This window comes from Ammospiza caudacuta, chromosome 10, assembly GCF_027887145.1.
Source record: "Ammospiza caudacuta isolate bAmmCau1 chromosome 10, bAmmCau1.pri, whole genome shotgun sequence".
Taxonomy (NCBI): domain Eukaryota; kingdom Metazoa; phylum Chordata; class Aves; order Passeriformes; family Passerellidae; genus Ammospiza; species Ammospiza caudacuta.
Window position 1 is genome coordinate 14,338,237 of NC_080602.1, and position 27,705 is coordinate 14,365,941.

Sequence of the window (27,705 nt, forward strand, 5' to 3'; positions counted from 1 at the left end):
GGACAGACAGTGAAATATTTTCAGATAAGCACTTTGCAGCAATGTATACACATCCATTTTCTCACAAACAAAATCAAAAATCAATGATTATAATTTTCCATAAGCTATCTCCTTACCATTAGAGGAAGAGCTCCTATTTGCAAGTGATGCAGTCGAGGAGGTGCATGGTAGTGGGCCAAGTGAGGATGCAAGGGCCCTGGAGGGTAGGTAGCTGCAGTCACACCAGCTTCAATTCCTAGTTCCCTGTCACATAAATGAAAGTGGCATTACAGTAAAGGAACAGCTTGCCTGCTTGGTACAATCCCACTGCTTTGGAGACCTTACAACACACTACAACTACAACAACAGTTTCACGTACTATTTTTTCAAGCCATATTTAAATTTTGCTGAAGAATCTTGCTATCATAACTAAAAGCTATTTTTAAAACAGCTATGAAGATTTAGTATTAAAAAACTAGAAAACTCCACATTTACTAAGCCAAATAATATTATCCATGTGAAGTCTTCCCTGTAGCACATGCTGTGGGAACAGTAGTTGTCATGCATGCACCTCTTCACTAATGGGCCAAAAGTATTTTTTTTAATAATAAATATATTGTGGAATGTAAGTGCATGCTCATAACTGGGCCTGATGCAATTGTAAATAAACTCAAACAAAGAGGGGAGAGAACATACTAGTCTGTACTACAAAACCTTAAAAAGCACTAGAAATACATTTAAGATATTGAGTACTCCAAGTAATATTTCAAAGCCCTATCAACAACTACAAACTTTAAACTACAGGTGCATGCAGCAGCTTTTAAAAGCACAGCCAGCATTATCAGCACTGTGATCAGCACATTCTGGTCTCCTGCCCAGAGTCCCAAGGGCTCAAGTAGTGTCTGATTGCTCACCAGGCAGATCTCTCTGGAGCCTGTCGAGGATGGGAAGACATAGTCTGAGGCACATGGATGTGATGCCCATGACCATAATTGGGATGCATTCTGTGAGGATGTGGAGGAGGCCGCTCATGAGCACGTCTATAACAACAAAGAACAGCCACAATTAATTTCACATACTTTTTAGTGTGAAGAAACCAACACCCATAACCAAAATGTTACAGACGGAGCTACTACAGTGCCTTTAAAGTAAACTCACCATGTAGTATTTTAATTTCTGCTTTAGATATAACTTACAAGTTAATTTAAACCCAGATTTCATATTCAGAACCAAACCAGCTTCAGCTACAGTGACCTGCTCTTCACTTGGCAGTAATGACTGCAGAGACTGAGAAAGTGTTTAATCCTAACCTCAAAGGGCAGGTAGGAAAGGAAGGGCCACGTGACATCAATGCTCACATTCAGTGTCATTCACAGCTCTGCTGCAGATTATGTCTAGTAAAACTATACCAGCAAAAGTAATTAGGGGAAACTTAATACACTAATCAGAGGACATTTTCCTTGAAACATGTTTGCATCATAGCTCAGGTAAACTGGGCACATAGTTTTTATCCATGCCAGCTGGTACAGAACAGCTATGAATTTGAAAAAAACACTTAACTCCTGCAGACTGATTTCTGCTACCTTCCCACTTTACCACAACATCACCATCAATATTTGCCTTAATTTCCTAGAAGTGTTCATATCTCTATACAAATTCACTAAGCTGCAGAACTGCCAATATTCACAACTCCAATCCCCAAACTACTGGAAAATGTCCAGATCTGATAAGATAGCTAGCACAATTATTTTTTCCAAAAATGCTACCTTGCTGTCTCACAGCCACTGGCTTCTCTGTCACATGCCATTTGTGGGCGGTTACTGCCTATAGATACTTCACCTGGAAACTGCCTCAAAAGCTGCAGTTAAAGCCGAATTCTCTTTAAGCATTAACTTCTAAACGAGTTTCAAGTTAGTTATGAGTTGAATTTGCATAACAAAGTTAGGAGCAACAACTAGAGAGCTCATTCCTGAAATTCACTTAATTACTTGTAGAATTAAAACAAGCTCAGCTACTCTGTGAAAACAAAGCTACTAGTGACTGATACTACTAATATAAACTATTATTTGATGATACTAGTATCAAATATCTAGTTAAGCAACAATAGTAGCACGACTTAGTAGCTACATTGCACATTGACCACGTTCTCAGTCTCCTCTTCTAAAGCAAAAGGCATACTAAAGATATATAAGTATCTAATGTGAATTAAACCTAGTATATAATCCCTTAGATAATTTGTTCATTTTATTTTAAAGTATTGGTTATATAAAAAGAATCTTAACTGCATCAAGGCAAAACATACTGTCAAGAGAAATTTGACCAGAGTTTATGATGTACTCTCCAGGCTGTGGAGCTTGAAAAGGAATTCCTGCTTATCATCCAGAGTGATGGGCAAGAGAAACAAGCTCCCCTTATCCTGCACGTCCCTTTGTGCCTTACCTGTGGACACACTGAGAGGTGTAACAGAGCAGGGTCAGTCCTAATGCTCACGTGACTGTCATAATTTGTAAAGACACCTCTTACCATTGTTCAACACTAACAGTCCCTAACCATGCAATTTACAGTTTGAGAGTCACATGCAACATTTTACAAACCTGAGGGAAATGCATTTTATGTTTAGCTATTGTTCTGAGTAGATTTGTGACATACGTTGGGTGTTGCATCATCCTTCTTCTCTGGACCTCCATCCTCTGGATCACTTCATGAGGATGTAGCCTCTGTGCTGGAGGTGCTGTTGCAGGGATGTGATGGGATATGGGCTGATGTGTTGCAGGGAGATGCTGTGGAATTGGAGCAGCTGCATTGGCCAAAGGATGAGTTGGTGGTGGAGGTGGAACAGGATGAGAAGATGCATGAGAGGAGATTGAAGGATGGAAGGGATGCACTGGATGAGGGATAACATAATCCACTTGAGGTGGAGGCTGCGGCTGTGGAGGAGGATTTCCATGAGAGTGAGGACATGCAGAAGCTTGATGGTGAAGAGGTCTGGTCAAGGAAGCATCTGCAATGAAAACATAAGGTGCTTTTAATTTGGTCAATTTTGGTCAAATTTATTTTAAGAAGTATCTTCACACAGGCATTTCAGTATTATTACATCAGTTTAAACAGTGGCAACATGGGAATATGTGTTTATGCAACTTTTTAATAAAGTGATTCTACAAATATACCCTACAAGAAATCTGCATTTTCTGCAGCCAAAAGCATTCTGTTTTCCAATACTGGCAAAAAGAAGAAAAAAAAAAATCTGTGTGATACCCACTGGAAAAGGTACATAGAAACGTTTGGGTTGGAAGGGACTTCAAAGATCACCTTGTTCCAAGCCCCTGCCATGGACTGGGACACCTTCAACTAGACAAGGCTGCTCCAAGGCATGTCCAGCCTGCCCCTGAACATTTCCAGGGAAGGGGCAAACACAGCTTCTCTGGGCAAGTTGTGCCAGAGCCTCACCACCCTCACAGGGAGGAATTTCTTCCTTAAACCTGATCTAAATCTACTCTTCCAGTTTAAAGCCATTCCCCATGTCCTATCACCACATGCCCTTGTCAAAGTTCTCCCTTCAGCTCTCCTGGAACCCCTTTAGGCACTAGGAGGTGCTATAAGGTCTCCCCAAAGCCTTCTCTTTGCCAGGTTGAACAATTCCAACTCTCTCAGCCTGTCCTTGGAGCAGAGATGTTCAGCCCTCTGAGCACCTTCATGGTCCTCCACAGACTCACTCCAACAGGCCTGTCCTCCTTGTGCTGAGGAGCCCAAACCTGAAGCACTATTCCAGGTGGGGTCTCATGAGGGAGGAGTAGGAGGACAGAATCTCCTTCCAATATTACATTTGTTGTTTAATCTTTAAAAGTTTAATCCCTGTCCTTCTGGGTTCACTATTCTATAGAGATAATAAATTTTGAAAAAAAAGAAATCACAATCAAACAAATTATTCTGCTAAAGCAGATCGCACTGGAGGGATGGGACAAGGGATCAACCAAGGAAAATGGAATAAAAAGCCAGTGCTAGAATAGAAAGGAGATGAAAAATATTTTCATAGTAAACACAGTTTTGAAGTCTCAGTGTTATTATGGTCACTCATAGCAAAATATTTTAAATTTACCTTGGTCCTGTTCAAACCCCCTAACTATTTAAAATATTTCTCAATCTGTGTTTTGCTAGGCCAGCTCTAGGACCAATGCAAGCAGGCTGGAGCGTTCCCTTGCTGCCAGGGCAGTGTGTCAGGGAGAGTGCATGCAGTGTGTCAGCAGCACTCACAGGGACAGTGCATGCAGTGTGTGTGTCAGCAGTACTCACAGGGACAGTGCATGCAGTGGTGTCAGCAGTACTCACAGGGACAGTGCATGCAGTGTGTCAGCAGTACTCACAGGGACAGCGCATGCAGTGTGTCAGCAGCACTCACAGAGACAGTGCATGCAGTGCAAATACTCACAGGGACAGTGCATGCAGTGTGTGTCAGCAGCACTCACAGGGACAGTGCATGCAGTGTGTCAGCAGTACTCACAGGGACAGTGCATGCAGTGTGTCAGCACTACTCACAGGGACAGTGCATGCAGTGTGTGTCAGCAGTACTCACAGGGACAGTGCATGCAGTGTCAATACTCACAGGGACAGTGCATGCAGTGTCAATACTCACAGGGACAGTGCATGCAGTGCCAATACTCACAAGGAGAGTGCATGTAGTGGCGGCAGGAGGAGAGCGATGCCTGGGGCGGGGGCTGTGGCTGTGGCACGATGCCCGAGCCGTAGCCGTCGATGGGCAGGGCCTGGCTGGGCCCCGCGCCCGCCTGGTGCCCGTAGAGCGCCGTGCGCGACGACGAGCCGGGGCAGCACGGATCAAACGCCGACGTGCCGTGGAAAGCGCCGCTGCCGTGGCTCCTGATACCACTGCTGCTCAAGTCTACTGGCAATGCCTGCTGCAGAAACAAACCAGCTTTTTTCAAGCCACTCTTTAGACACTGAAGGCAAAGTCATATTCAAACATCAGATTTAAAAAAAAAATAAAAACAAGCAACTGGGATACAAATTTTGAAGTTTTACTGTTTGACTCTGGAACATTTTTTATTCTTATTCCTAAATTCATTCATCTGCTGAGAGACTAACTTCCTTACACTAGATTCTGTAAAAACCAACCAAAAACTGCCCCCAAATACCCCCAACCAAACTAAAAACCCCAACAAAAACCCCTACAGTAGATAAATAACATTGATAGTTCTGCATACTGTAACTTGGCACAGTACTGTTCTTTCCTATGACTGTACTGTTTTACAGCTGTGATTTAATTACTGAAAAACAATGCTTTTAGAGAAGCAACTTCTTTATACTTTTTATATACAGGACATTAGACTTTACATTTTTCTTCTCTCAAAGCAGCTCAATGATTTGCACTGCAGAACTGCTGTGATGGGCAGAATATTTCAAGGTAATTATGTTAGGTTTGCTATGCAGTCACTCATCTTACAGCCATGAAGAGGTCAGCCATCAATAATTACTCAAAGGGTTATGTCTTTCCATAAAATTTCAGGGGCTTTTGTTTATATATATTACAGCTCAATTTTTCCTTTTAGCTCCCTTGTATAACGCCTGATGCAGAGCAAGCGAGTAATTTCTAATTCAGCATCCTTATCCTATTCCCTCCTATCTGGAACAACTTGAAATCCCAAGTCACAAGGTGTGATTGTGAGTCACAGGATTAAACATGCCTGCTCGTGGTAAGTGGTGCCAGAACTGCTGCTTGCTCCACACGGGGCAGGCACAGGAGGAGGCCTTTCCACGGGGCAGCTGGAGTCACTGAACGAAGGAGACAGCGGCACAGCTGGGTGAGGGTTGTGGTGATGATGGTGGTGGTGCTGGAAGTGGTGGCCATGCTGCTGGAAGCAGCTGGTATGTGGGTGTCCCAATGCATGATGAGTCTGTGAAGGCCCTCCACAAGGAGAATGCTGGGGGCAGCACGATGGCAGCCTTGGCATGGCCGGAGGGCCAGTTTCCAGTGTCGAATTAGATGCAGCTCTTCTTATTTCATCTTGAAGACAAAGTTAATATTGAAGTGAAAAATTAGTAAAGCTGATCACTGTAAAGCAGTGACTTAAATAGAAACAAAACACCCTGTACCTCACAGTTAAGTATTTAACCAATTGAAAACTAGACTGTCCTGGTTCAGGGCAAATCTGGGAGAGAGCAAGATGATTGGGGATAAAAGTATCATATAGTCAACCCAGGACATAGATTGTAACAAAGCAAACTAGATACAAAAAGTAGTATTTTGCTACACCTGCCAAATGAACCTAAACTGAATGGTTCACGTGGAAGTACTCATGGCAACCACTGGAGGACAAGAACTGACACTTGCCTTAGTCTACAAATTTAAGGCACGTCATCAGCAGGGAAAGGAAGAAAAATTGTTACTGTGGTCAGTGTGCAGAGACCTCAAATTCCTGTGCAACTGTGGTCCACCCAGGTTAATTGTCCCTCACCACACTTGCAGACAGGGCAGCTTTGTTCCAGTGATGTCATCAGTGTTCTCTGTATATACAGCTCTATATAAATGTGCTCCCAGGGGGTTATCCACAGCAGGAGATATACTCAAGGAATCCAGATACATCCTTCACTTTCTTACAACACACATTGAAATAACACCTCTGTAACACACTGAAATGAGAAGCTTAATTCCCAGTGAACTACATTCCACCTCCCCAAAAAGCAAGGATGTGGTTTGTTCTGTATAACCAAATCATTCCAACAGGCACAAACAGAAGGCTCCAGCACATTTCCTGCATCTTTATGGAGAAATCAATGGTCTTTTTCAGATTCCTGTCCTCTCAGCTTACTACTGTTAGGTTCAGTACTAGAAGCTCACATGGGATTTAATTTAGAGAATGCTGATTAACTTCCTCTACCCTCCTTTGTACTCAGAGGCAACACAACAGCTCAGAGCTCATTCTGTACCTCCAGTTGAAGTGCCAGCAGTGCTGCCACTGGGGAGACTGGGAGTGGTCTCTGGTGCTGCAGAGGGCTGGCTGCTGGAGACATTGGGAGCTGCATCAGAGGCCTGCTCTGAGGTAGAGGTACTGGAGCTGGTAGTGGAAGCAGAACTCACGGCCTGCGGCTCCACTCGAGCTGATGTGGTTGGCACAACTGTCGGCTCTGGTGAAATAAAAAAGCTTTCATGTTCTTTAAGCTTTAAAAGTGCTGAGGATTTTTTATTGTTGTTCCTGCTTTTGAACCATTTTACAAGACATTCGTGATTCTGGCCTTGCCAGAAGCTAAGAAAGTCAGAACATAAAAACCTGACAGGCTTGTGTGTGGAAAGAAAATTATCTTTTTTTTCTCTCTTGCTTTTTTAATCTACTCACGTTTAAATAATTAACATAAAATCAATTCTCAACCAAATCTGACATTTAAGTTTTATTTACTGGATAAAAAAGTTCCTACTAGAAAAGAGATTAAATTACTTCAGTACTTTACGATAAAAACGCTTGCTGATGTTCCATTAATCCACAGGCAAACTACTCTATGATTAAGTATTATCCTTATAACTTTCTATTGCCTATGAAGAACAGAACAACTTTTAGACCACTCACCAAGAACAGCATAACATCTAAGCTAGCAGTACTACTTTACAAACTTCCATCATTCCAGATGCATTGTACTAAAGGCTTTAGCAAGATAAACTTGGTTTCTAGTCTCAACACATGCTAAAAGCAGATTATCAATATTTGAGACTTCTCTTAAAGGTACATACCTGTTCATAATACATATTGCAAAGCTAACAGTGAGCAATGTATCCTGGAAATCCAAAACACTTGGTGAGTCTTGTCCTTTACTAGATAATTGTAAACAAGTTAAAGTTTAAAACTATACTTGGTGGCATAATTAGAATTTAGTTTTGAAAAAGACTTTGACTATAAGTTTGAAATTTTTCTTAAGTAATGAAAGGCAATGACATGACTAAGAATATAAGATACCATAAAAGGGAAGATTATCAGAAACAGCTCAGTTTTTTTTAGTAAAAATGTTTGCATGGATCTCAGGGGGGGAAAAAGCATCAAAAAACTTCAAATGCTTCCTTTACACAGAGTCTCAAAATATGAGTAGTTTTCAAGACATCTCTCTATATGTAGCAGGAATATCAGCAACTCAGTGAGCAAAGGAATAAATGTATTTATTCCTTTGCTCCCTCACAAGCCTTCCAACTCATCACATTAAAAAAACATGATCTGATATCTACATTTAGATTCCTCTTACTTTTAACATGGCCTCCCAATATACTAATTTTATTTATTTTAAGGACAATGTTTTGGGTGAAATATATTAATGTTTAAATTCAGAAAATGAGCAACTTTATAGAACATGTATAGCCTACAATGAAGAGTAATCAGGCAGTGCTCAGCCAGTGGCCACCCTGAGTTCCCTCAGGCTCAGGTTCCCCACCAGCCCTTACAGACACCTCTGATTCTCCCCTGCCCAAACTACTGAAAAACAGGGGCCTTGGTCCATTGTGAACTACTAGCTAAGAGAAACTGGATTTCTCAACTCACTGCCCAGACACTGGCCCAGGAAAATAAAATGAGATAGGGTCTTTATGCTCAGGGAAGCAGCTAGCCAAGTTTTAAGACCAGTATCTTTGATGAAATAGGTAAAGTTGGGCTAAACTCCTTTTATGGTGTTAATTCAGAAGTCCAATCATTTAACACTAATTCATGTGTGAAATTTGATGCCTAAACCCAAAAAATAGCATTCCTTAAATCCTGCAAGATTCATCTTAGGCATTTCCTCTAGAAGGCAGGAGAAACAGCCAGTCTTTAACACACACATTACAGAAGTGCATTTTAAAAATAACTTGGTTTCTGAATCCAAGACTAAATTCTATAATATGAATTTTAAGAGTAAAGTAAAGCAATAGAAACCTACACTGCACTCCTTCAACAATAGAGCTGTTGGGATATTTCACAGTAAATACCTAAAATGAACGATCCGTACATCAACTCATCCTCTACCTTAAGTCATTAACCGACCAAAATTATTCTCAAGCCTTTCTGACTCTCCATCCCACCCCAAAAAACACAACTTGAAGAATTAGATACTGCACAATACTAAGCTTGTAATGCACTCGGGCAGAACCACAAGAGAACAAAGCTTCTGTTCACATTACAAGTAACATGCACCAAAGAAATCCCCAAAACCACCACCATCTGCAAATGCAAATGTGCAAAAACGTACATGAGCTTCAGTTTTTCCTTCTCCCAATTTTACGGTAATTGGTAAGTTTTTCTTATGATCTTCAGCAGGAATAGACTTAAGTGTCAGCAGGTTTTAATGTTAGGAACCAATGAAAGGCTACAGCTTCAGAAACCTATCACACTTTACTAGTTTAGGGTTGGGCTTTTCTTTTTTTAAAAGCTATTTTTACTTCAAGGCCTGAAAGAACAGTCACTATTCCAAAGCATAGGCAATGATAGACTTTCCTTTTATAGTGTTGCATTGAAGTAAGTGCATATTTTTTCAAGAAGTAGTTCCAACCTGTTCTGTAATTTCTGCCTGGTGAGTCAGCCCTCAGACACACACCCAAGGCAGCTTTGGAAGAAAAACTGTATCTTTAGATCTAAAAGACCCGTTGAAAACAGCTAAACTTTAAATTTTGAAAGGAAGGGCACATTATCTGACAGGTTTGGAAACAGACATTAGAAATCAGACTTAGAAGGGTACCTTCTATCTGATGCAATTACCTCCAGCGCCCTTACACTGCCCATCCTGCTCCTGCAGAGATTTCTGTGACAATGCCACTCACCATCCTCATCCACGGTGAGGTCCACGACTTCGGCGGCGTTCTGCCGCAGGGGCTGGATGACGGTGGAGACCCTGCTGCGGGAGCGCTGCTCCGGCGGCCGCGCCGCGTGCGAGCTGGAGCCCGCGGCCCAGTGCGAGCGCGCGTGGCCGAGCGCCGAGCGGGACCTGCACGGGGGACACCTCAGTGCTGGCCTCAAACTGGCCACCAGTGATTTGTTCTCCTCCTCTCTGAGGAGCTACTCGCAGATTTTTATTATTAAAAAAGCATTTTATTACATTCAGATACCCCGTGACTCCATTTGCACAAATCCTACTGCAGCCTTTACCAGAGCACATAACAGCAAATGCCCAGCATGGAGAGTTTAAAGGTCCCTAAGCCATGTCCCATGTACATGCAGATATCTTTAAAAAAAAAATTCACTGTGAAACCCTACAGCCATGGCCAGGCAGCAATTACAGCTGAAGTTGTTTTGGGTTTGTAAATAGTAATTGAAGAGTCTCCAATCATTGCGTTCTTCTCCTTCTGTATTAGAAAAGCGTTTTATTACATTGAGATACCCCATGACTCCACTTTCACCAAACACGCTCACAAACACTATTGCAGCCTTTACCAGAGAACATAACAGCAAATGCCCAGCATGGAGAGTTTAAAGGTCCCTAAGCCATGTCCCATGTACATGCAGATATCTTTAAAAAAAATTTCACTGTGAAACCCTACAGCCATGGCCAGGCAGCAATTATAGCTGAAATTGTTTTGGGTTTGTAAACAGTAATTGAAGAGTCTCCAAATCTTCTACTACTCCTGTGCAGTCTGAAACAGCTATAAAAGGTCTGTAAACGATCTATAGGTCTATAAACAATGACAGACCTATGAAGACACTAAAAATTTGTAAACATTAAATACTTTTGCATGTTAACCTGTGACAAGAGTACTTTCAGAGGATAATTTTTATACTTCAAATTTACAAAATGTCATGACTGTACAAAATCTCTGGACCTTTCCCCCTAATATGATTTTGCTCCCTCTCTTCGGAGAAAAAACACAGCTTTTTGTGATACTTAAACTAAAATGCAATGTGGCTTGAGGAGATCCTAAGCCTGTAACCATATCCAAGGAAAGGGATGGGTTTATCTGTTTTATATCACACAGCACCCATTCTGTTCAGTTCAGCCATGCAAACCCCAACACTCAAGACAATGATTTTTGGAGTGCGTATCCTCTTTGAAGCACAAAGTCTTTAATTAAGGGAAGAGTATTTTTACAGTCTTGTATTTACCATTGCACTCCCAAAAAACTTTGACTCTCCAGTATTTACATCAATCAAGTGGCTCTTATTTTCCAATTTGGAAAAACAATGTACTCAGACTTCAGAAATTCAGACGAGGAAAATGTGAAGAAAAGGGAATGACTTCACTGAAAACAAACAAAACCCACTGCACAAATCACCATGGAGCTACTGCTCTTTTGGCTGGAGCACTGCAGAAGGTGAGGGAAGAAAGTCTTAAGACTTGAAAAAATTAATTATATTACAGAAAACACATCTTATTGATGCTAGGAATATACAAAGCTGTTTATTTTTTACAAGTATCTAGTTTTAGGTAGGTTTGAAGTTTTCATCAAGAAAATCCACTGTAATAGATTCTGTAAAATCTAAGAATATGGAACAAAACTTCCAGAGATTCTTGGAAGAACAGGAAAGCATATACAGCAGCAGCAGCTTCAAAAAAGTAGGCTGCTTTCCTGAGAAATGCTGAGCTAATCCCTAGATAGTCAACTCAGCCTACACAGGCTCTCTCTAGGATCTCACTGTGCAGCTTTGCTTCCCCCAAATCCTGCACATCAATCACACTAATACAGCCACCTCAGCTACTCCAGATTAGTTCAGTTCTCAAGCCTTGGCAAAGCTGTGCTTTGGGTATTTTGTCCTTACTTTGTTTGGGGTTTAGAATTGGGGCTTTTTGTTATTGATTGGGTTTTGTTTGGCTTGGTTTTTTTAATCAAAATTCATACTGTGCATCCTGGTTAGAATTCCAGTGACATTACCTTATGGGCTTTTAATGGCACAAACATTGTGACAAAACTCAGAGACAAGCAAAACTTTATTAATGCAAAAAGATGCAAATCTCACCTGTAGTTTTCACCAACTGTGACAATCTCCACTTCACTGTCTGTTGAGGTAACATTTATTTCTTCGTTAGCAGTGACTTGGGGAGTGGAGGATGCTTCAATCACCACAACATCTTCATCAATACTTCCTGATGAGGAAAAAGGAAGAAGAAAGTTTCCATAGTTTATTTATATTTCATTCACCAACTGTCATTATAAGAGATTATTTTTCACAGATTTAAAATATATGTAGGCAGAGAATTTCATGGTGTATGTCAAAAACCTTAGGTGCAACTGTCAAATACATGACCTAATTATTAAAGGGAGCAATTCTGCTCTAAATACTGAAGGAAGGAAACAGAAGACTGAATGTGGGGTAGGTATGCAAGCTTGCATTAGAAGCATTGAAAGCAATTGCAGTGAATTTTATTATCTGTAACACCAATAAAATTCAGTCATTTAATATAAAGACAGAACAAACTTACAAGCCAGCAAAGTAGTAATGGTTTGTTAGCATTAATAGCTTTTTTAAAAAAAAAATGTTTTTAGAAGTATCAGTCTCAAGGCTAAATATTGACAACAGAAGAAAAATGATCCACCAACTACTTAAAAAATATTCTTTTCGTGTTTATAAATATCTTTGTACCTAGACTTTTTGTGGCATTCACAATCTGTACTAGACAGAGGAAGATAAAATTAAACTGAGAATGATAAAAAACAGCAACTGAAACCCCACAAAAGAGACAAGTTTTCTTAGGAAACAACTTCCACCTCAGGAATAATGGTTACAGTTCCAGCCTAACAAGCAGACACATGAAATACTTCTCTAGAGCTGCAACACTGGCAGTGACAAGTCTGAGCCATCTACAAGACTTAAATTGAGCTATGGATTATTCACTGAGCACAAAAGAACTAAAAAAATGAGCTGTATAGCTTAGAAATCACTAACTATCATTTTGGTTTCTGCAAATTGCCTCCAGGAAGTGCTTGAAGAATTTGGTCTCATTCAAGTCAATACTTCCATCCTGTATGCACAGACTGTTCTCAGCTGCTTCACCCCATGAGAAAGATTATTCATTTTTATTTTATCAGTTTTTCTGCTTTGAAAACAACTCAAACTGCATTACCTGTCTTCCAAAGGCCTTTGTTTCTGACCATACTTATCTCAGAAAGATTGCTGGCTGAAGTTGTAAAGAATGATGCCTCCAAATACTGATACTAACAAAACTCTGGCAATAGAAAGTAGCGTGGAACAAAATCAGTTCTCACAACTTGCATGAAAAGTTTGGGGAAAACTAAAAATACTACACGGTCTAAAAAACAAAACAATATTCCAAAACTGAAAATACCAAAAGGCCAGTTACTCAGAGTGAAAGGTAGCAGCTAAAGCCACCAGCACATCCAAAGGAATGCAAACATTGTGCCTATCAGGGCAAACAAGCAACAGCTTTCTTACACAGAACTATCTCAGTCACTAAACTTATCTGCTGTCAGACAAAACCACCAGCCAAGCAGCTGGGAAAAGGTCCCTGAGAAAAACCCCCAGCTCCTCCTTCCATCTCCCAAAGCTGCACTTTTCTGAAATACAGTAATTTTGAGAGCACTCCTCAGAGTCCACGTGTCCTGAGGTTCAGTATTTATTGAAATTTGGACAGGTACAAGAGTAGAAAGTTTTAGGCTTAAATATGATTTTGTTACTTCAGAAAACAAAGGAGTTCTTGAGGACAGAATCATCTAGAATGTAGATCTATACTGAAATTCACCCAGTGTGCACCCCTACTGAAATTCTGACACAAGCTCATGAAAACCAAAGGGAATTCTTAACTGACTATCTATACAATTCAGACACCTTTCTCAATGTTCAAAAGCTCATTTTATTCAACTGGTTTTTTTTAAGCACTCCTTTAGCTGAGAGGTGATTGTACCAACTACACAAATCAGACTGCAAAAAACATCCAGACTGGTACTGAATGAACAGGTTTTGTGACTTCCAAACTAACAAATAAAATCTTTAGGAAAGCAGTCAAAGTTGCTCCAAGTAGGATACAGCACAGACATAGTTCAGAGACATGCAACTTCCTACTGTTCATGCCTCTAAAAACACCTTCCTAAGTCAAAAGCACAAACTGATAAAGTTTTCATCCCATTAAATACTTTCCTATACAAGGAACCAATACTTTCTTCAAAATTAAGCAGAAAAATGACTATAAACTACATAAATATTTAATTGTTTTATACAGTCCACCATGATACAGTATAATTCACTTTTTTTTTAGCACATACCAGTCACTGGCCAGTCATCTGTCTGTAAAGAACTTCAAGCAAAATTTAAAGCATGAATAGCTTACACATCAATGCATCCCCTGAGTGACTGAAGCTGTAAGAAGGCAGCTAAATCTGGATAATTACAGAGTTAACCACACCATTCCTGCAGCTCCTGAGGGTTATCTCGCTTCAAGAAGAGTCACTGCACTGCTGACAGCAAAACAGCTACACAGATGGAAGAGATGTATTCTGTACTACTTTCAGAATAATACCTATGGCTACAAAACAAACAGAAAATCATCCTCCTGCAGGCACACATTATTTCTTTGTCATCTTCTGAATCACAGAACACATCAAGAAAATTATACTCTAGTTATTTGTGAGTAAATTAACCTTCAGGCCACCACTGAAAGACTCAGTCTGCATTTCAAGTGAGCTTCTTAAAACAAAACTTCTCTTGAAAATCACAGCCAGGATTTTAATAGTTTCCACAGAAATTTGGGGTGGTTTCTTCCCTTCTCACATCTACAAGTAGTATTTCATAGTGCACACAAGATACCAAATTTCAGTTTGCAAGTTTTGCGTTTCCCATTCAGACCTTTCAATAGCCATTAGTAATTAATTTCTGCATGTGACTATTAATCAGAAATAATGGGTAACTTCTTCACATAAGTTTTTCTACTCTTTTAAAAGCTTTTTCTATGATGGAAACCTAATGCTCAGCTGGCCTAGGGGAAGGGATAAACTGCACATGCTTGAATCCAAATCTGAACATATGTAAAACTGTAATCCTCTCTGAAAAATAAAAACACACTCTCATCCAGGCCGTACCTCACAAAACCAGTAAATTTGCTATAATAAAGTGCCTTTGTAAGCAGAATATAACTTTTATAATAAAATAAATATTATATTGGACTCTAAAGTTCAATACTTAGGCCAGTAAATGACATATTTTTCCCTAGAAAGTTGTAAGGTTACTTTACAGCAGAAATTGCTATGTGCCAGTGATAGACCAACTTGCTGCTTTAGAATCAAATACTTAAATAATCCAGAAGTTGTAAGCAAGAGACTAAGCTTTGCACAGTATAACATGTATAATATATATAATTATACTACTATTTAAAAGACTATGGCATAACTCCAAGATTAATTAATCATCATCCCAAGGACCCCACCAAGGGCATAAGTAACACTGGAGTAATACCCAAATTTATGTTTGGCTGATGCCATTCTCAGAGGGTATTTTCACATCTGTTTTGCAATTAACATGGAATTTAACCAGTCTGAATATTACATGTAAGATAATAAAAGCATTTTTCAATACACAATTTCAAATGAGACAGTCTGATCAACTCTTAAGTGAAAGCAGAAGAGATTTAAAATCAGCAGTCAAGTTTCAGTGAGAGAGCTGCCTTATTCTGAGTTCCAGGCTTGCACTGGACCAGACCAAGAGCCCACTCAGGCACATGTTCTCTCTAACAGCTGCAGCAGGCAAAACCACTGTGCAGTCAGGGCAGAAAACTCAGGCTACAAATTTTAACTAAAAGCTCTCACACCACCCAGCATTCACAACAATGTCTCAGATGTCAGAGCACACTTTCTTGTCCAGTCATTGCTCAGCTGTCCATAAGTGTGTTGAACGTGGGGCTGTGTGCCCCAATAGCCACTTATGCTCAGGAATTAGAGACAATGACTTGGATAGCAATTCAGCTTGAAATGAATAAAATAATACCCTGCTATATTAGTCAGTACTGTCTGTCTCCTTTACCTCTGCAATGTCTTGAGCTAGGTATGGCTGGCAGCCCTGCCCTGAGCCTGAGAGAGCACAACAACACCCCTGTATGAGCGCCATCCTCTGGGGACTGAGCGGGTCACGGATTTGGGGCTTTGCTCTCGTTCTCAGGCTCTGAAGGTCCTGTGACCCAAGCAGACACACCAAACACATTTGTCCTTTCCCTCCCTAGATGTCTGAAGATTCCTGGGCGCCAGGACAGTCACTCCCTTCCCCTGGTGTCCTTGAAGGTCCTGCAGGAGGCCAGGGAGGTGCTGTTGATGAGCGTGGCACAGTGCAGGGGAGCTGAAGCACCCAGAGCACTGGCACAAAATCCAGCAGCTACAAGCTCCAAGGGGAACCTGGACCAGAAATGCAACCCCCTCCTGTCACTGAGGCAAGGGACACCTCTGTCATCACCTGCTTCCTCTGAGGACTGTGTGAGTGACTCAGGCTCTTTTATATGGTTTTTGAGTCTAGATTATGATTGTTAGGTTGATAAAGCAAACCACATGTTAAGATTTGACCTGCTCTGCAGAGGGTCCAGGTGATTAGAAATTTTAACTTGGTGGTAGTACAAATTTTGTACTATGCTACTTGCAGAATGTATTACATTGATTCTACTTAGAGAAATCCAGTGCCATTCTACTCATAAAATCCTGCTAAGAAAAGACTTAATTGTAACTAAGATTTAGTGCTGTCAACATTCTGGCAAGAACCTGCCTGTTCCCTTAGGGTTGTGTGATTACAGTTTTTTTGTACCTGAGACTTACTTGGAATAAACTTTCCAATAGCTGTGCATGATGGGAAAAATTTTCCAAAGCATACAAATTGCTTAGGAGTCTGCACCCTGGTGGAAAAGACAGTCAACCACAGTTTAGGGGATTTTGTCTAACTATGAGCCATGCTAACTGAAACCTGTACTGACTGTTCTTAACTTTGCACCAAAACCAGTCCTATGGGCAATGCCACAACAAGCCAATTCTACAAACAGCATCTTTTCAGCACAGAAAGCTGCAGCAGGGCTGAAGTGAATGTCACACTAACTTCTATTACTTGTAGCTATTTAAAGCCCCAATCCACAGATGGATACAGCAGCACTGATTAATGTCCACTGCTCACACAGCCAGGTGCTCCTTCCCTCCCCACTCCTCAGTTCTTCTCCAGTAAGCAGCATGGTAAACAGGATACTTATACCCCTCCTTATCCACTAATGCTATTGAGATAAAAGGTTGGAATTATCAGCTGCATCAGTTGGTGTGAGAAAAGGACTGCATGCTGTAGTTTGTAGGAGGGATTAAGTAACTGAAAAATAATCAACTTTAACAACAGGCAGCTCACTTCTACTTAATACCTGTTTATCTTAAACCTGTTAAAATAATCTCAGCATGAAGCAGTATTTGCTTAACGTTTTCACCAGCCTGTGGCTTGTAAAATATTGAATGTCTATATTCAATGTTTTTTTGGGAGACAGACAACAAATGTTAGAGAATTAAGATAACAGTAGTGAATAAACACTGTCATCATTCAAAGCAGCTCTGAACAAAATTTGGAGCAGCTTCTCATCAGCATTACATTCTAAGAAGAGAAAAACCTGTCTAGCATTAGTTGTTCAAAAATATAAAATAACACATCAGACCCTGAAGGAATGGTAAGGTATTAGGTGAACAATTTATGACAAACCAAAACTCCACACAGCTTGTTTTTTCTAACAACACTTTGCCCTTTTCCAGAATTCTGCTTTATTGCCAAATCAGAGTACATAAGGTTAAAAAATTGTTCCAATTTAAGCTTTTGCTAGATTTCCCTCCACAGACTGCCTCCAAAGGGCAGCTCCAATCCTTTAGATCCAAGATGAAAATTAAATTCTTGCAGAAGCAGAACATTTGCATTACAACACAGGAGATCCAACAAGAGCAAAAGTTGAATTTTGCCACATTTCATAGGCAAAGGTGGATGAGGATTATTTCTGAGGGTGTGTACACAGGGTTAGACAAAAGGTTCTGGACTACCTAAACAAAACACAGAATCAGAATTCATGTCTCCCAGCAAAAATGCTGCCTTCTGTCATTTTAATTACAACTGAAACCAAGTGATGAACACTGCAATTAGAACATACACTCTGTAAGCACCTGCACCTCCAGCTGCAGGGATCATTAAACTGCACCCAGCTGGGTCCATGCTGGCCCTGTGCCCCAGCTCCTGTCTCCCCTGAACGCGCTTCAGCTGCCCACCCCAGATGCAATGAGAACAATGCCTTCCATGGCACACAGCTGGTACAACAAAACCATCCATCCCAGGTGTCAGGATGTACTGTGCACTCTCACACTCCAAGGTTCACAAGTTTCACCAGAAGAATAGCCTAAGCCCTAATGGAACAGGAGGAAAAAGCCAATATAATGCTATTTATTTTCCTGGTAAAGGTTTTGTTAAACAAACAACCCCCCTTCATATCTCCATTAATATGATTTTTCCAAAATTAGCCAAGTTAATTTTCTTAATTTGAAGAACTTACTAAATACTTCTTAGGTTAAAAAGGTCTGTTACTTTAATTTCTTGCCACAATCAGAAAAAATTGTTTTCAATTTAACTTACTAGTTCTTTAAATGCACTGTTTTAGCTAAGCACCAACATTCAAAGCAAAGAAATATTTTCTGCAAAATCCTTAATACAAATTGCTATTCAGTAGGCTACAAGACTAATCACATCACTTTGAAGCCTGTTTTTTTAAAAAAATCAGTTATTGCCACATCTTTTTAAACTGTATTTTCTTTTCCAATTATTATTCTCCTCCTTTCCTAAGTATGTCCTCTAGCACCTTTACATATATGCCCCAGGCCTCATATTCTTAGCAGAAGTTATTTGTCCTTCAGCACACTGTAAATTCAGCATATGTATAGAGCAAAGAAATTCTCCCTAACATTAACTAGCTCATGTACATTATTATCAATACAAGCCTTTCCTCATATAAAACCCCATCCTGCTTGCTCACTACACAGAGAAGTTGCATAGCTGTTTTCCAGCTGCCCCCATTTCTGTCCTAATTAACTCAATAACCAGAAATGCCTTATATAACAGCACAAAGCTACCAAAAATGTTAATCACATTTTTATCTAGCTAAAAATAGGACACTTTCACAGAGGATGTCTGCTCAACTTCCCATTATATCTGCAATGTAAACAAAATGCTCAAAAACCTTTCCATCAATCTATATTTCCACTGGAAAAACCCCCACAGTATTCACACACACTAAGCCAGAATCACTTTGCAGCTCCCTGCAAGTGCTGATTCTGCAGTACAGGAATGAACAACAGGACACAATCTTTACAGCAGAACTTCTTTCAGTTACAGCTCATGTCAGTATTCTCATCTAAAATTACTGGTGCAGAACTAATCAGTTTTCTTCATTCATGACATGAAATAGACACTTTCATTAATTAAGAGTATAAAAATTAATCCATTGGACTTTTCCACATCTGTGTGGAAGGAGAGTTGTTACTGATCCTACATCATTTTAGTTACATAGAAATCTACCCCCTCTGAAAATAGTAAGAAAACACTAACTTGGAAACAAATGTGTTAACACAGTAGTTTCTCAAACTGGTTTTCATATAAATGTATGCATATCCCTATTATTTATTATTTACAAATCATATTCTTCAATATGGTTACACATGCACGCCAAATGTAACTTTTTTAGGCCTAATTAATTTCTATTCCCACAAATGTGCATTAAGATAATTAAGGCTGTGCAATAATTCTTCTGTTTCAGTTATACATGCCCACCCCTAGCACTGCAGAAGTAAAACTTCAGCATTACAGATTTTACTTGTATTTAAACATCACAGACATTATTTCCTACTGCAATGACTAACAAGCAATAATCTAGACTTTACTACTCTGGTTCTGTTCAAGCAGAAATCCTGCCCTGAATGAATGAACATTCACACTTTTTTTTTTTTTAACCTATTCTTGTATTTTCAGCCACATTTTCTTAGAGGAATGATAAGCACAGCCTGAGATATGGTTTCACTTATTAAAGCATATTTGTCACTAGATAAAAACACATGGTTGCACAGATTAACACCATGCTGTGTTCTATCTACTTCGCCACGCTCTCTAAAAAGCTGAACTAAAACAGAATGCACAACTACTTTCACTTGGCAAATTTAACACAAAAGGAAGTCCAAAAAAATCTGCCAATTAACAAAAGCCCACAACAAACAAACAAACCAGGAAAAACACCCAAAACAAACCAAACTAAACAAAAACATTCCCCAAAAAGTCTTCCTCCAAGCACTCAAGGATTCAGATACTGTGCAAGACATAGTAGAAAAATAATTGTGTAAACCACCTGCCTTGCAATGAGTTTATCTGGGCAAAACATTTGGTATAGATAGAATACTTTTCTCTCATTATCACAATACTAAAGCTACCTTCAACCGACTCGTATTTCAGCTCCTATAACAATAGACTTTTTCTTTATATTTTTCTAAATTTTCAAGAACAGTTAAATATCAGCATATATTTCTACATTCTGAAAATAGAATTATTACCATAATCAGTTCAAAGCTAAATTTTTAACACAATTCAACAGCAAAAACAATAAAAATGGATCAACTCAGCAGCATGTGATTAATCAGACTGAGCAACTTCCATTATGTGCTGTAGAAGCCATTAACTTTTACATTCAAGATTTTAGATTTGAATGTACTGAGATCTGAAAGTACTTCTCCCATCAAAAATTTATGTTGCAATGTTCACTTGCAGTAAGTCTATCTGTAGTATTAACCTCAAAAACTGCTCTAAAGGACTTTTACAAAAGCCTATTATACACAATGAAAGGTAACTAATACAAAATACCTCAGGAACTGCATTTTACCTGAAGGAACAGCTGTGCTATTCTGGTGGTTTTCACCAGGTGACACAAACAAGTCCTCCTCCCCTTCAGTAGATGAACTGGAAGAAGATTCAGTACTGAGATCATTCTCACTGGAGCTGCTGGAACTGGGGAGTAAAGCATACTTTCTTCGAGCCAACACTTCCCGCTTTTTCCTCTGCATTAAAATTCGTTCTTTTTGGTTCTGTGTCCGCTGTGATGAACTTGTTTTCACAGCTCTCTTCCTATATGGAAGTCTTCTTAAAGAACTGTTGTGAAAACAGGGCCTTTTCATCAATAACCCAGGTACAGAATCTGCCTCAGTCCGAGGCCACTTTTGTGACCTTGCACTGTGAGTTCTGCTCGGAGTATTCAGCACTGCCTGAGGGTGTCTCACAGGAGCATCTTTTTCCTCATCAGATGTTACCGTGTCAGAGTCCCCAAAATGCAAGCTAGATGAAGGCGATGAGATACAGTCACTAAAAGAAGAATCATTGTCTTCACTCTGTGTTTCTAGATGCTGTCTCAATCCTAAGATTCCTTTGTTTTCTTTATCAGGACAGTTCTGAGTGTATGAAGGACCAGCCTGCTGGCTCTTGCGTTTTTTTCGCACCACAATACCTTTCTCTTGGTCTGTATGGTTGCCATTCATGTCCTTTTGCTTTTGAGAATCACCACACAAGTGAGAAAACTCATTCCCTACTTTACTGGCAATCATCTCAACTTCTGCAGTGAAGCTTTTGGCCTCCCCAATAGGCTCAGGGCTCAAGAGGATCCCCTTCAGACTCTCCTGTCTCTTTGGTGCATCAGAAGGAACTTCACTCTTCATATCCGCTTTTAGGGTATAAACTATATTACATTCAGGAGTCCATTTAGACATGGAAAGATTTAAGAAAGGCCTAGAAAACAAAACAGATAAGCATCAGGAAAAGAAGCATTCGATTTTTTTCAAAAGCAAAGCTGAAATAAGAGAAAACCCATTTACTGCTAGTACTAATCCCCCAGTAGGAATGGCAAAACAACAGTAACCAAAATACAACTGTTTCAAAATAATAAAAATACTCCTTGACAATGTAATTTTTCATTAAAAAAGAGTTCTTTAATTTAAGTTCTTATGGCCAGTGAAAACATTATCACTCTCACAGAGCAAATACTGGTCTATGTCACCTGCAAAACCAATGATGTCTACCTTACTAATACTTAAGCACAGCAGTTACAGGCTACTGCTTACAGAAGTTACTGAGTTTTGGCTAAATAGCTCCCATAGCCATCAGCTAAAATGCCTGCTTATTAAATAAGGCCTGTGTCTTCCCCTGCAGCAGAACACAGGGACAGTAAATAGCTCAATACAATACACGGGCTGTATGGTGTCAGTTGAGCTATAAAAGTCAGTTACTTGAATTCATTGCTCTTTTCTGACATGAAAAGGAATGAAACATGAGAGATTTTGAACTGTTATTATTTTGGGGCAAAGTAAAAATCCATTTATTGCTTTGAGTCTCTTTTAAAAACCACCACACATTAGCAGTACAATGTACAAAGCTATTTGCAGTCCATGTACTTTTGACTCTTACCCTACGACAGAAACTGAGTATATCATAGTATGTGTTCCCTTAGCAGTCACTATTGGGCAGCTTCCCCTCCCTGCAAAATATAAAGCTGCCAATGTATAACATGAGCCTCAAAGAAGCACTTTTGTACTGGAAGACACAGACAACACTAACCTCAGTAATGGATCCATGTTCAATCTGCTTCATCTGCCATCTCTGCCTTTGGTTTCAATTCCCAAAAGGGAATGATGAAACAATTTGGTTCCCACTGTGATAACTACTGGAACTCCTTTCTGTAACTAATATCAGGGGGTTTTATGCCTCAGCTGAATAAGCTACAATAGATACTTTACAGCTTACAGCAAGTTGTGCTGAGCTACCAAAAAGCTGCTGAAGAAAACGTGCAACAATGCCCAAAGTGGAATAAGGCTGCCTAAGCAGCACAGCTGGGAATATGCATGAAGCCACAAAAAACACCTGATCTATTCTAGAAACAGCAGCAACAGCCATCCAGAGCCACCCTGACAGGTCGGTCTGCACGAACCTCACAAAGTTCCACACGGCCAAGTGCAAGTTCTGCACCTGCCCCGGGGAAATCCCAAGCACAAACACAGGCTGGGCAGAGAGAGGGAGAGCAGCTCCGGGGAGAACTTCAGAGGGTGTTACTGGATGAGAAACATTACATGACCTGACACTGTGCTTGCAGTGGCTCAAAACAGCGTGGCCTGCAGGAGGGGACTGTCCCTCTATTCCACCTGGACTAACATGCCCAGCTCTGTAGCTCCCAGCATAAGGACATGGAGCTGCTGGAACAAGACCACAGGAGGGCCATGAAGATGCTCCCAGGGGTGGAGAATCTGTCCTATGAAGACAGACAGAGAAGTGGGGTTGCTCAGTCTGGAGAAGAAAAGGCTCCAAGGATACATTACAGCACCTTCCAGTACCTAAAGGGGTTCCAACAGAGCTTGAGAGGGACTTCTGACAAAAGCATGTAATGACAAGACAAGGGGGAATGGCTTCAAATCAAAGGAGGGCAGGTTTAGATTAGAGACAAGGAAGAAATTCTTCCCTGTGACAGTGGTGAGACACTGGAACAGGCTGCCCAGAGAAGCTGTGGATGCCTCCTGGAAGAGCTCATGGAAAAGCTGGGCTTTAAGCAATGTGGTCTTGTGGAAGGTGTCCCTGTCCATGGCAGGGAATTTGGCAGTAGATGACTTTCAAGGTTTCTTCCAACCCACGCGATTCCATGATGGTTCTATGATCTGTGGCAGGTTAAGCAGCCCTGCCTACTCAGGTCCATAATCCTCTGCCAGAATCTCCAAACTCTCCAAAATGCTAATGCATCCTTACATGCAGAGCTAATATTTAACACATATTTATTTCCTCACAGAACATATCAATACAAAACTGAGACTACAAAACAGATTTAAATAAGATTTTTTTAGACTGTTTCACAAACTGATGCTTTCAGGAGCAGCTGTGAGCTAGCTGCTCCTAACAGACCCTAAAGAATTACTTATTTCAGTTTGAATGGGTATAAACTGATGCATCATCCCTGTGTCCTCTTCATAGCCATAAGCAACTACTATACTCCATGTGATGTTATCTGGGATAAAAACTTTGCAAAAGGCATCAATGCTGCACAACTAACATCTACAGAAGCTGTAAGTTGACAGGATCCTTCTGGAGATCAAGAACCTTTTAGATCCTAGAACCCCAGCTGAAAAGCCCCATTTGAATGCTCTCACTGGAAAGCCTACAAGCATTTATAACAACTGCTGTTAAATATGAGGCCTATATCCTCTGATAACAGTGTTGCTGTTCTCTATAGGAATTACAGCAGATAGGCTTGTCTCACATGCAAGCCAAAAGCTAAATTCAAGTTGGAATTGCCAGTATAGACAAGGGGCTCTTACTTCATCCAAGCACTACTTTTTTATAGCAGTAAGTTTTAGTGCAATGCACTATATAAGGCTACCTTTTTCTTTAGGGCTGAAAAAAAGAAGTAGCAGCAAAACTGGAAAAAATTAGAAGTACAAAAAGCCGACGTAGGAAACAAAGCCTATCAAAGCTGTGGAGCTCTGCTGTCTGCCCTTCCCAGCTCCAGCTCTTAGACAGTCCTCACCATTCTCATCCATACCATCCTTCTTTGGAAAATAAGGACCAAGACTTCCATTTTATCCAGTTTCCAGCAAGAACAGGAATGCAGCATTCAGACCTTCCAGAAGCACACAGAACAAGCAGTACATAGTCCTTCTTCTCATCCTCCCAAGGTCACCTTTTAGCTCTGTTATTTATGCACCACTGTTTTACAGAAATGTAACAAGTGTAGTCAGTATTCACCCCAGTCCAAAGGCAACACAGACCCTCCCACAATAACCCTGTATTTTTTCACAAGTTTTTTTAGAAAATCCAGAAAATATTTCAATTTGGGGGGATTTTTTTTTATTTAGAAAGCTTATTGTCTTTGAACACAGTCATAACTTGCCAGCATATACTACATGGCCAGCCTATACATAACTGTTTCCTCTCCTTTTAACATGAAAAATTCAGATTCAAAGAGAATTGACCCCTCAATTTTTTATAAGAAATTAAAATCTGAACATTTTCTCATTATGTGAGCACAACCAAGGGCTGATTTACAAAGGATTCTGTTCTATTCACTGGAGTGCTACCCCCCTTTTTATTTTTAAACTCAAGTGGAGGAATATCCATCAGTATGAAAATTCTGCATGCTGAATGTGATTATCCCTGCATAAGCTCTGTTTACTTTAGTGCAGAAGCCGCTGTGCTGAAATACAGATTTACCTATTTAAGTTACCACAAAAAAATTAGTGCAATGATATTTACACTTTGAGAAACCTCAAACTGCTGTAAGATGATGAAAACCTGAAATTATCACAGTGAAACCAAGTGCATCTGAAACATTATTTACTGGATTTGTTTTATTCCAACAGGGAGCCTACGTACAGTAGCCAGTTATCATCGATTCAAACATTTTGTATATTTTTACTCTTACAACCATGGAAATTCAACCGAGTAATCAAGAGCTCTCTATTTTTGTTAATCAGTAGAGACTGAAGGGCTGCTTACTCACAGGAGGGCTGCTGCCTTCAACTGCAAACTTACACAACAAATAATCCATTTCTTCACTATTTAGAAATGCTATTACAAACTTTCAAACAAAAAATTTGACCAAAAAAGACAAAATCTGGACTAGATTTCAGTCCATTTAAAGTATCTTCAGTGGTTAGACATAAATGTCCATTTTTCTTCTGCACAGAAGACAAAATTTAAGAGGGACTACAAAAATAATATGCAAATAATTAAGTCATTAGAATGAGATCATCTGCTGTTAAAACATTTAGAAGTTCCTACAATATATCTTTCTAATTAAAAGTAGCCCTCAGAAGCTTTTTCAAAAAGCAGCAAGATTAAGTAAGTTCAATCAGCATTAGTGTTCCTCCTTCCTAATCAAAACATCTGCCTATTGACTTAGTCCCCCATGTTTCCTCTCAAAGTTTTGATTTACTATCCTCTTTTAAGCCATTATGACTCAATGAAGAGCTGTTAAGACAGCTACCTGAAAGCTATAAATAGTTATTCTAAGTTCCCCTCTCAGGTGCATGACTGTTTAGAATTATGAAGTGCACATGACTTTTATCCATTCTTTTCACCACTTAAAACCATTGATATTAATCATTCCAAGACATACAGCCATGCAAGGAAATTCATGCAAACTGGGAAATCCCTTGAAATAGCTAAGTCAAAAAACAAGGTTAAAGAGGTCTTTACAGCAAGTTTATGATCATATATCAAAGCAAAACACATTTGAGTTATAAGATGGAGCAAAGGATTTGGTCATTAATTATTAATTTCTTTATAAGCAAACAAAAATTACATAGCATTACAGTACTATAAAACAGTAAAATGCTTCATTACACAACATATACTCAGTTTTTTGGTATAAATTTCACTGATGAATACGTGTGACCTAATAGATCATTACCCTGAAAATGTATTTTCAGCCACATTCTGAATACAGTAAACTCCCTTCACCACCTAGAAAAAAAATCTCCTTGCATTTGTTGTCCCTTTATTTAGCTCTAACTTGTTTTCTTCGCATATGGTCACTGAACTCCCAACTAACTTTCTAAATTAATCCCCTTCCCTGATATGCAGCTTGGATCAGATTTTACTTTTACCATTATTTTTACTCTGACGAGCTATTACTTGTACTGTTAAATTCATGAGAATACATCTTTTTAATGAGAGGAAAGAAAGGTTTTCTTATTCTTTTAGCAAGGCTTTTCCATTATATATATCAAGAAACAGGAAAATGAAAGGTTATAAAATTCATACAAGGCCTTCAGCAAAGTGAGAAACCTTAAGCACTGTTACTCTCCAATCTCAGGCAGGCAGCCAAGCAAGGCTGATTCCTGCATGGCCCTGGCACACTGGAGGCTGACACTTCAGGAGTTGGACCCCCAACTCAATTCCATGGAGGTTGAACCTCAGTGCTATCATGTCCTGCTGCTCCAACAAAATAAGAACTCACTGAGCAGATCACAAAAAGATGCCACTCATTTTCCTAAAAGAAGCAGTTCCGTCTTCTTTTCATTTCTATCAAGCAGGGACAACCTGTGTGCCTGTCCAACACAGAACAAGTGACAAGGAGCAAAACGTCTGATATTCACTTCCACCAGCAGGAAAACAAGGGCAATCAGATTTCAAAATTTTACTGCATTCTTCGTCACTTTTTATCACTTCATTAGAAAAACAATGCTCTTCTAAAGCTTGTTTAACTACTAAATTTTAGCATCCTACATACTGGTTTTCTAATCTTTGACAGAAAATAAAGCAACAGATAAGTTAAAGACCTATGCATTTTATAAAACAGCAACAATCAGAAAGTAATCTGAAATTCCATAGTGTTTGCATTGATACTATGTATCTTTATTCACAGGACAATACGAAATACTATTGCAAACCATTCTCAATTTCCTTTCTGTGCTTTAATGCAGACATAGTGATGACTTCATTTTTAAATGACAAAATTACTGGAGAATTCTCTGAGCAGAATACTTACGTTCTGCCCTACAGAAAGGTACAGTAATTCAGAACAACAAACATGGTATAGTTACTAACGGCATGTTCTGGAAACAAGTTCTTGCTTACAGGCTCCCAGAGCCAGCCCACTACACTCAGCCCAGACAGAAGGGTTTGCCTGTGCTCTGCAGAGGTGCTGCAGCTCCATGAGCCACAGCAATGCAGGGAGCCTTATCCACTTCTTGCAGGCAATTCTAGGAACCATCACTGCCTTGGAAAGTCTACTCTTGAAGTGAAACAATGTTATTCCAAATACAGTACTACC

At 39.8% G+C, this 27,705-nt stretch overlaps 1 protein-coding gene across 1 annotated transcript in view; it reads right to left on the bottom strand.

Moving 5' to 3' along the window:
- Positions 1 to 27,705, bottom strand: part of RNF111 (ring finger protein 111) — a 42,639-nt gene that overhangs the window by 10,458 nt on the left and 4,476 nt on the right. The window contains exons 2-10 of the mRNA XM_058811331.1: positions 20,785 to 21,680; positions 11,889 to 12,015; positions 9,761 to 9,924; positions 6,919 to 7,116; positions 5,676 to 5,995; positions 4,640 to 4,889; positions 2,629 to 2,980; positions 894 to 1,019; positions 117 to 243 (exon numbers count right to left, since the gene is read on the bottom strand). Of these exons, the coding sequence (XP_058667314.1) occupies positions 117 to 243; positions 894 to 1,019; positions 2,629 to 2,980; positions 4,640 to 4,889; positions 5,676 to 5,995; positions 6,919 to 7,116; positions 9,761 to 9,924; positions 11,889 to 12,015; positions 20,785 to 21,661 (2,541 nt within the window). The 5' untranslated portion in view covers positions 21,662 to 21,680. The remainder of the gene's footprint in view (positions 1 to 116; positions 244 to 893; positions 1,020 to 2,628; positions 2,981 to 4,639; positions 4,890 to 5,675; positions 5,996 to 6,918; positions 7,117 to 9,760; positions 9,925 to 11,888; positions 12,016 to 20,784; positions 21,681 to 27,705) is intronic.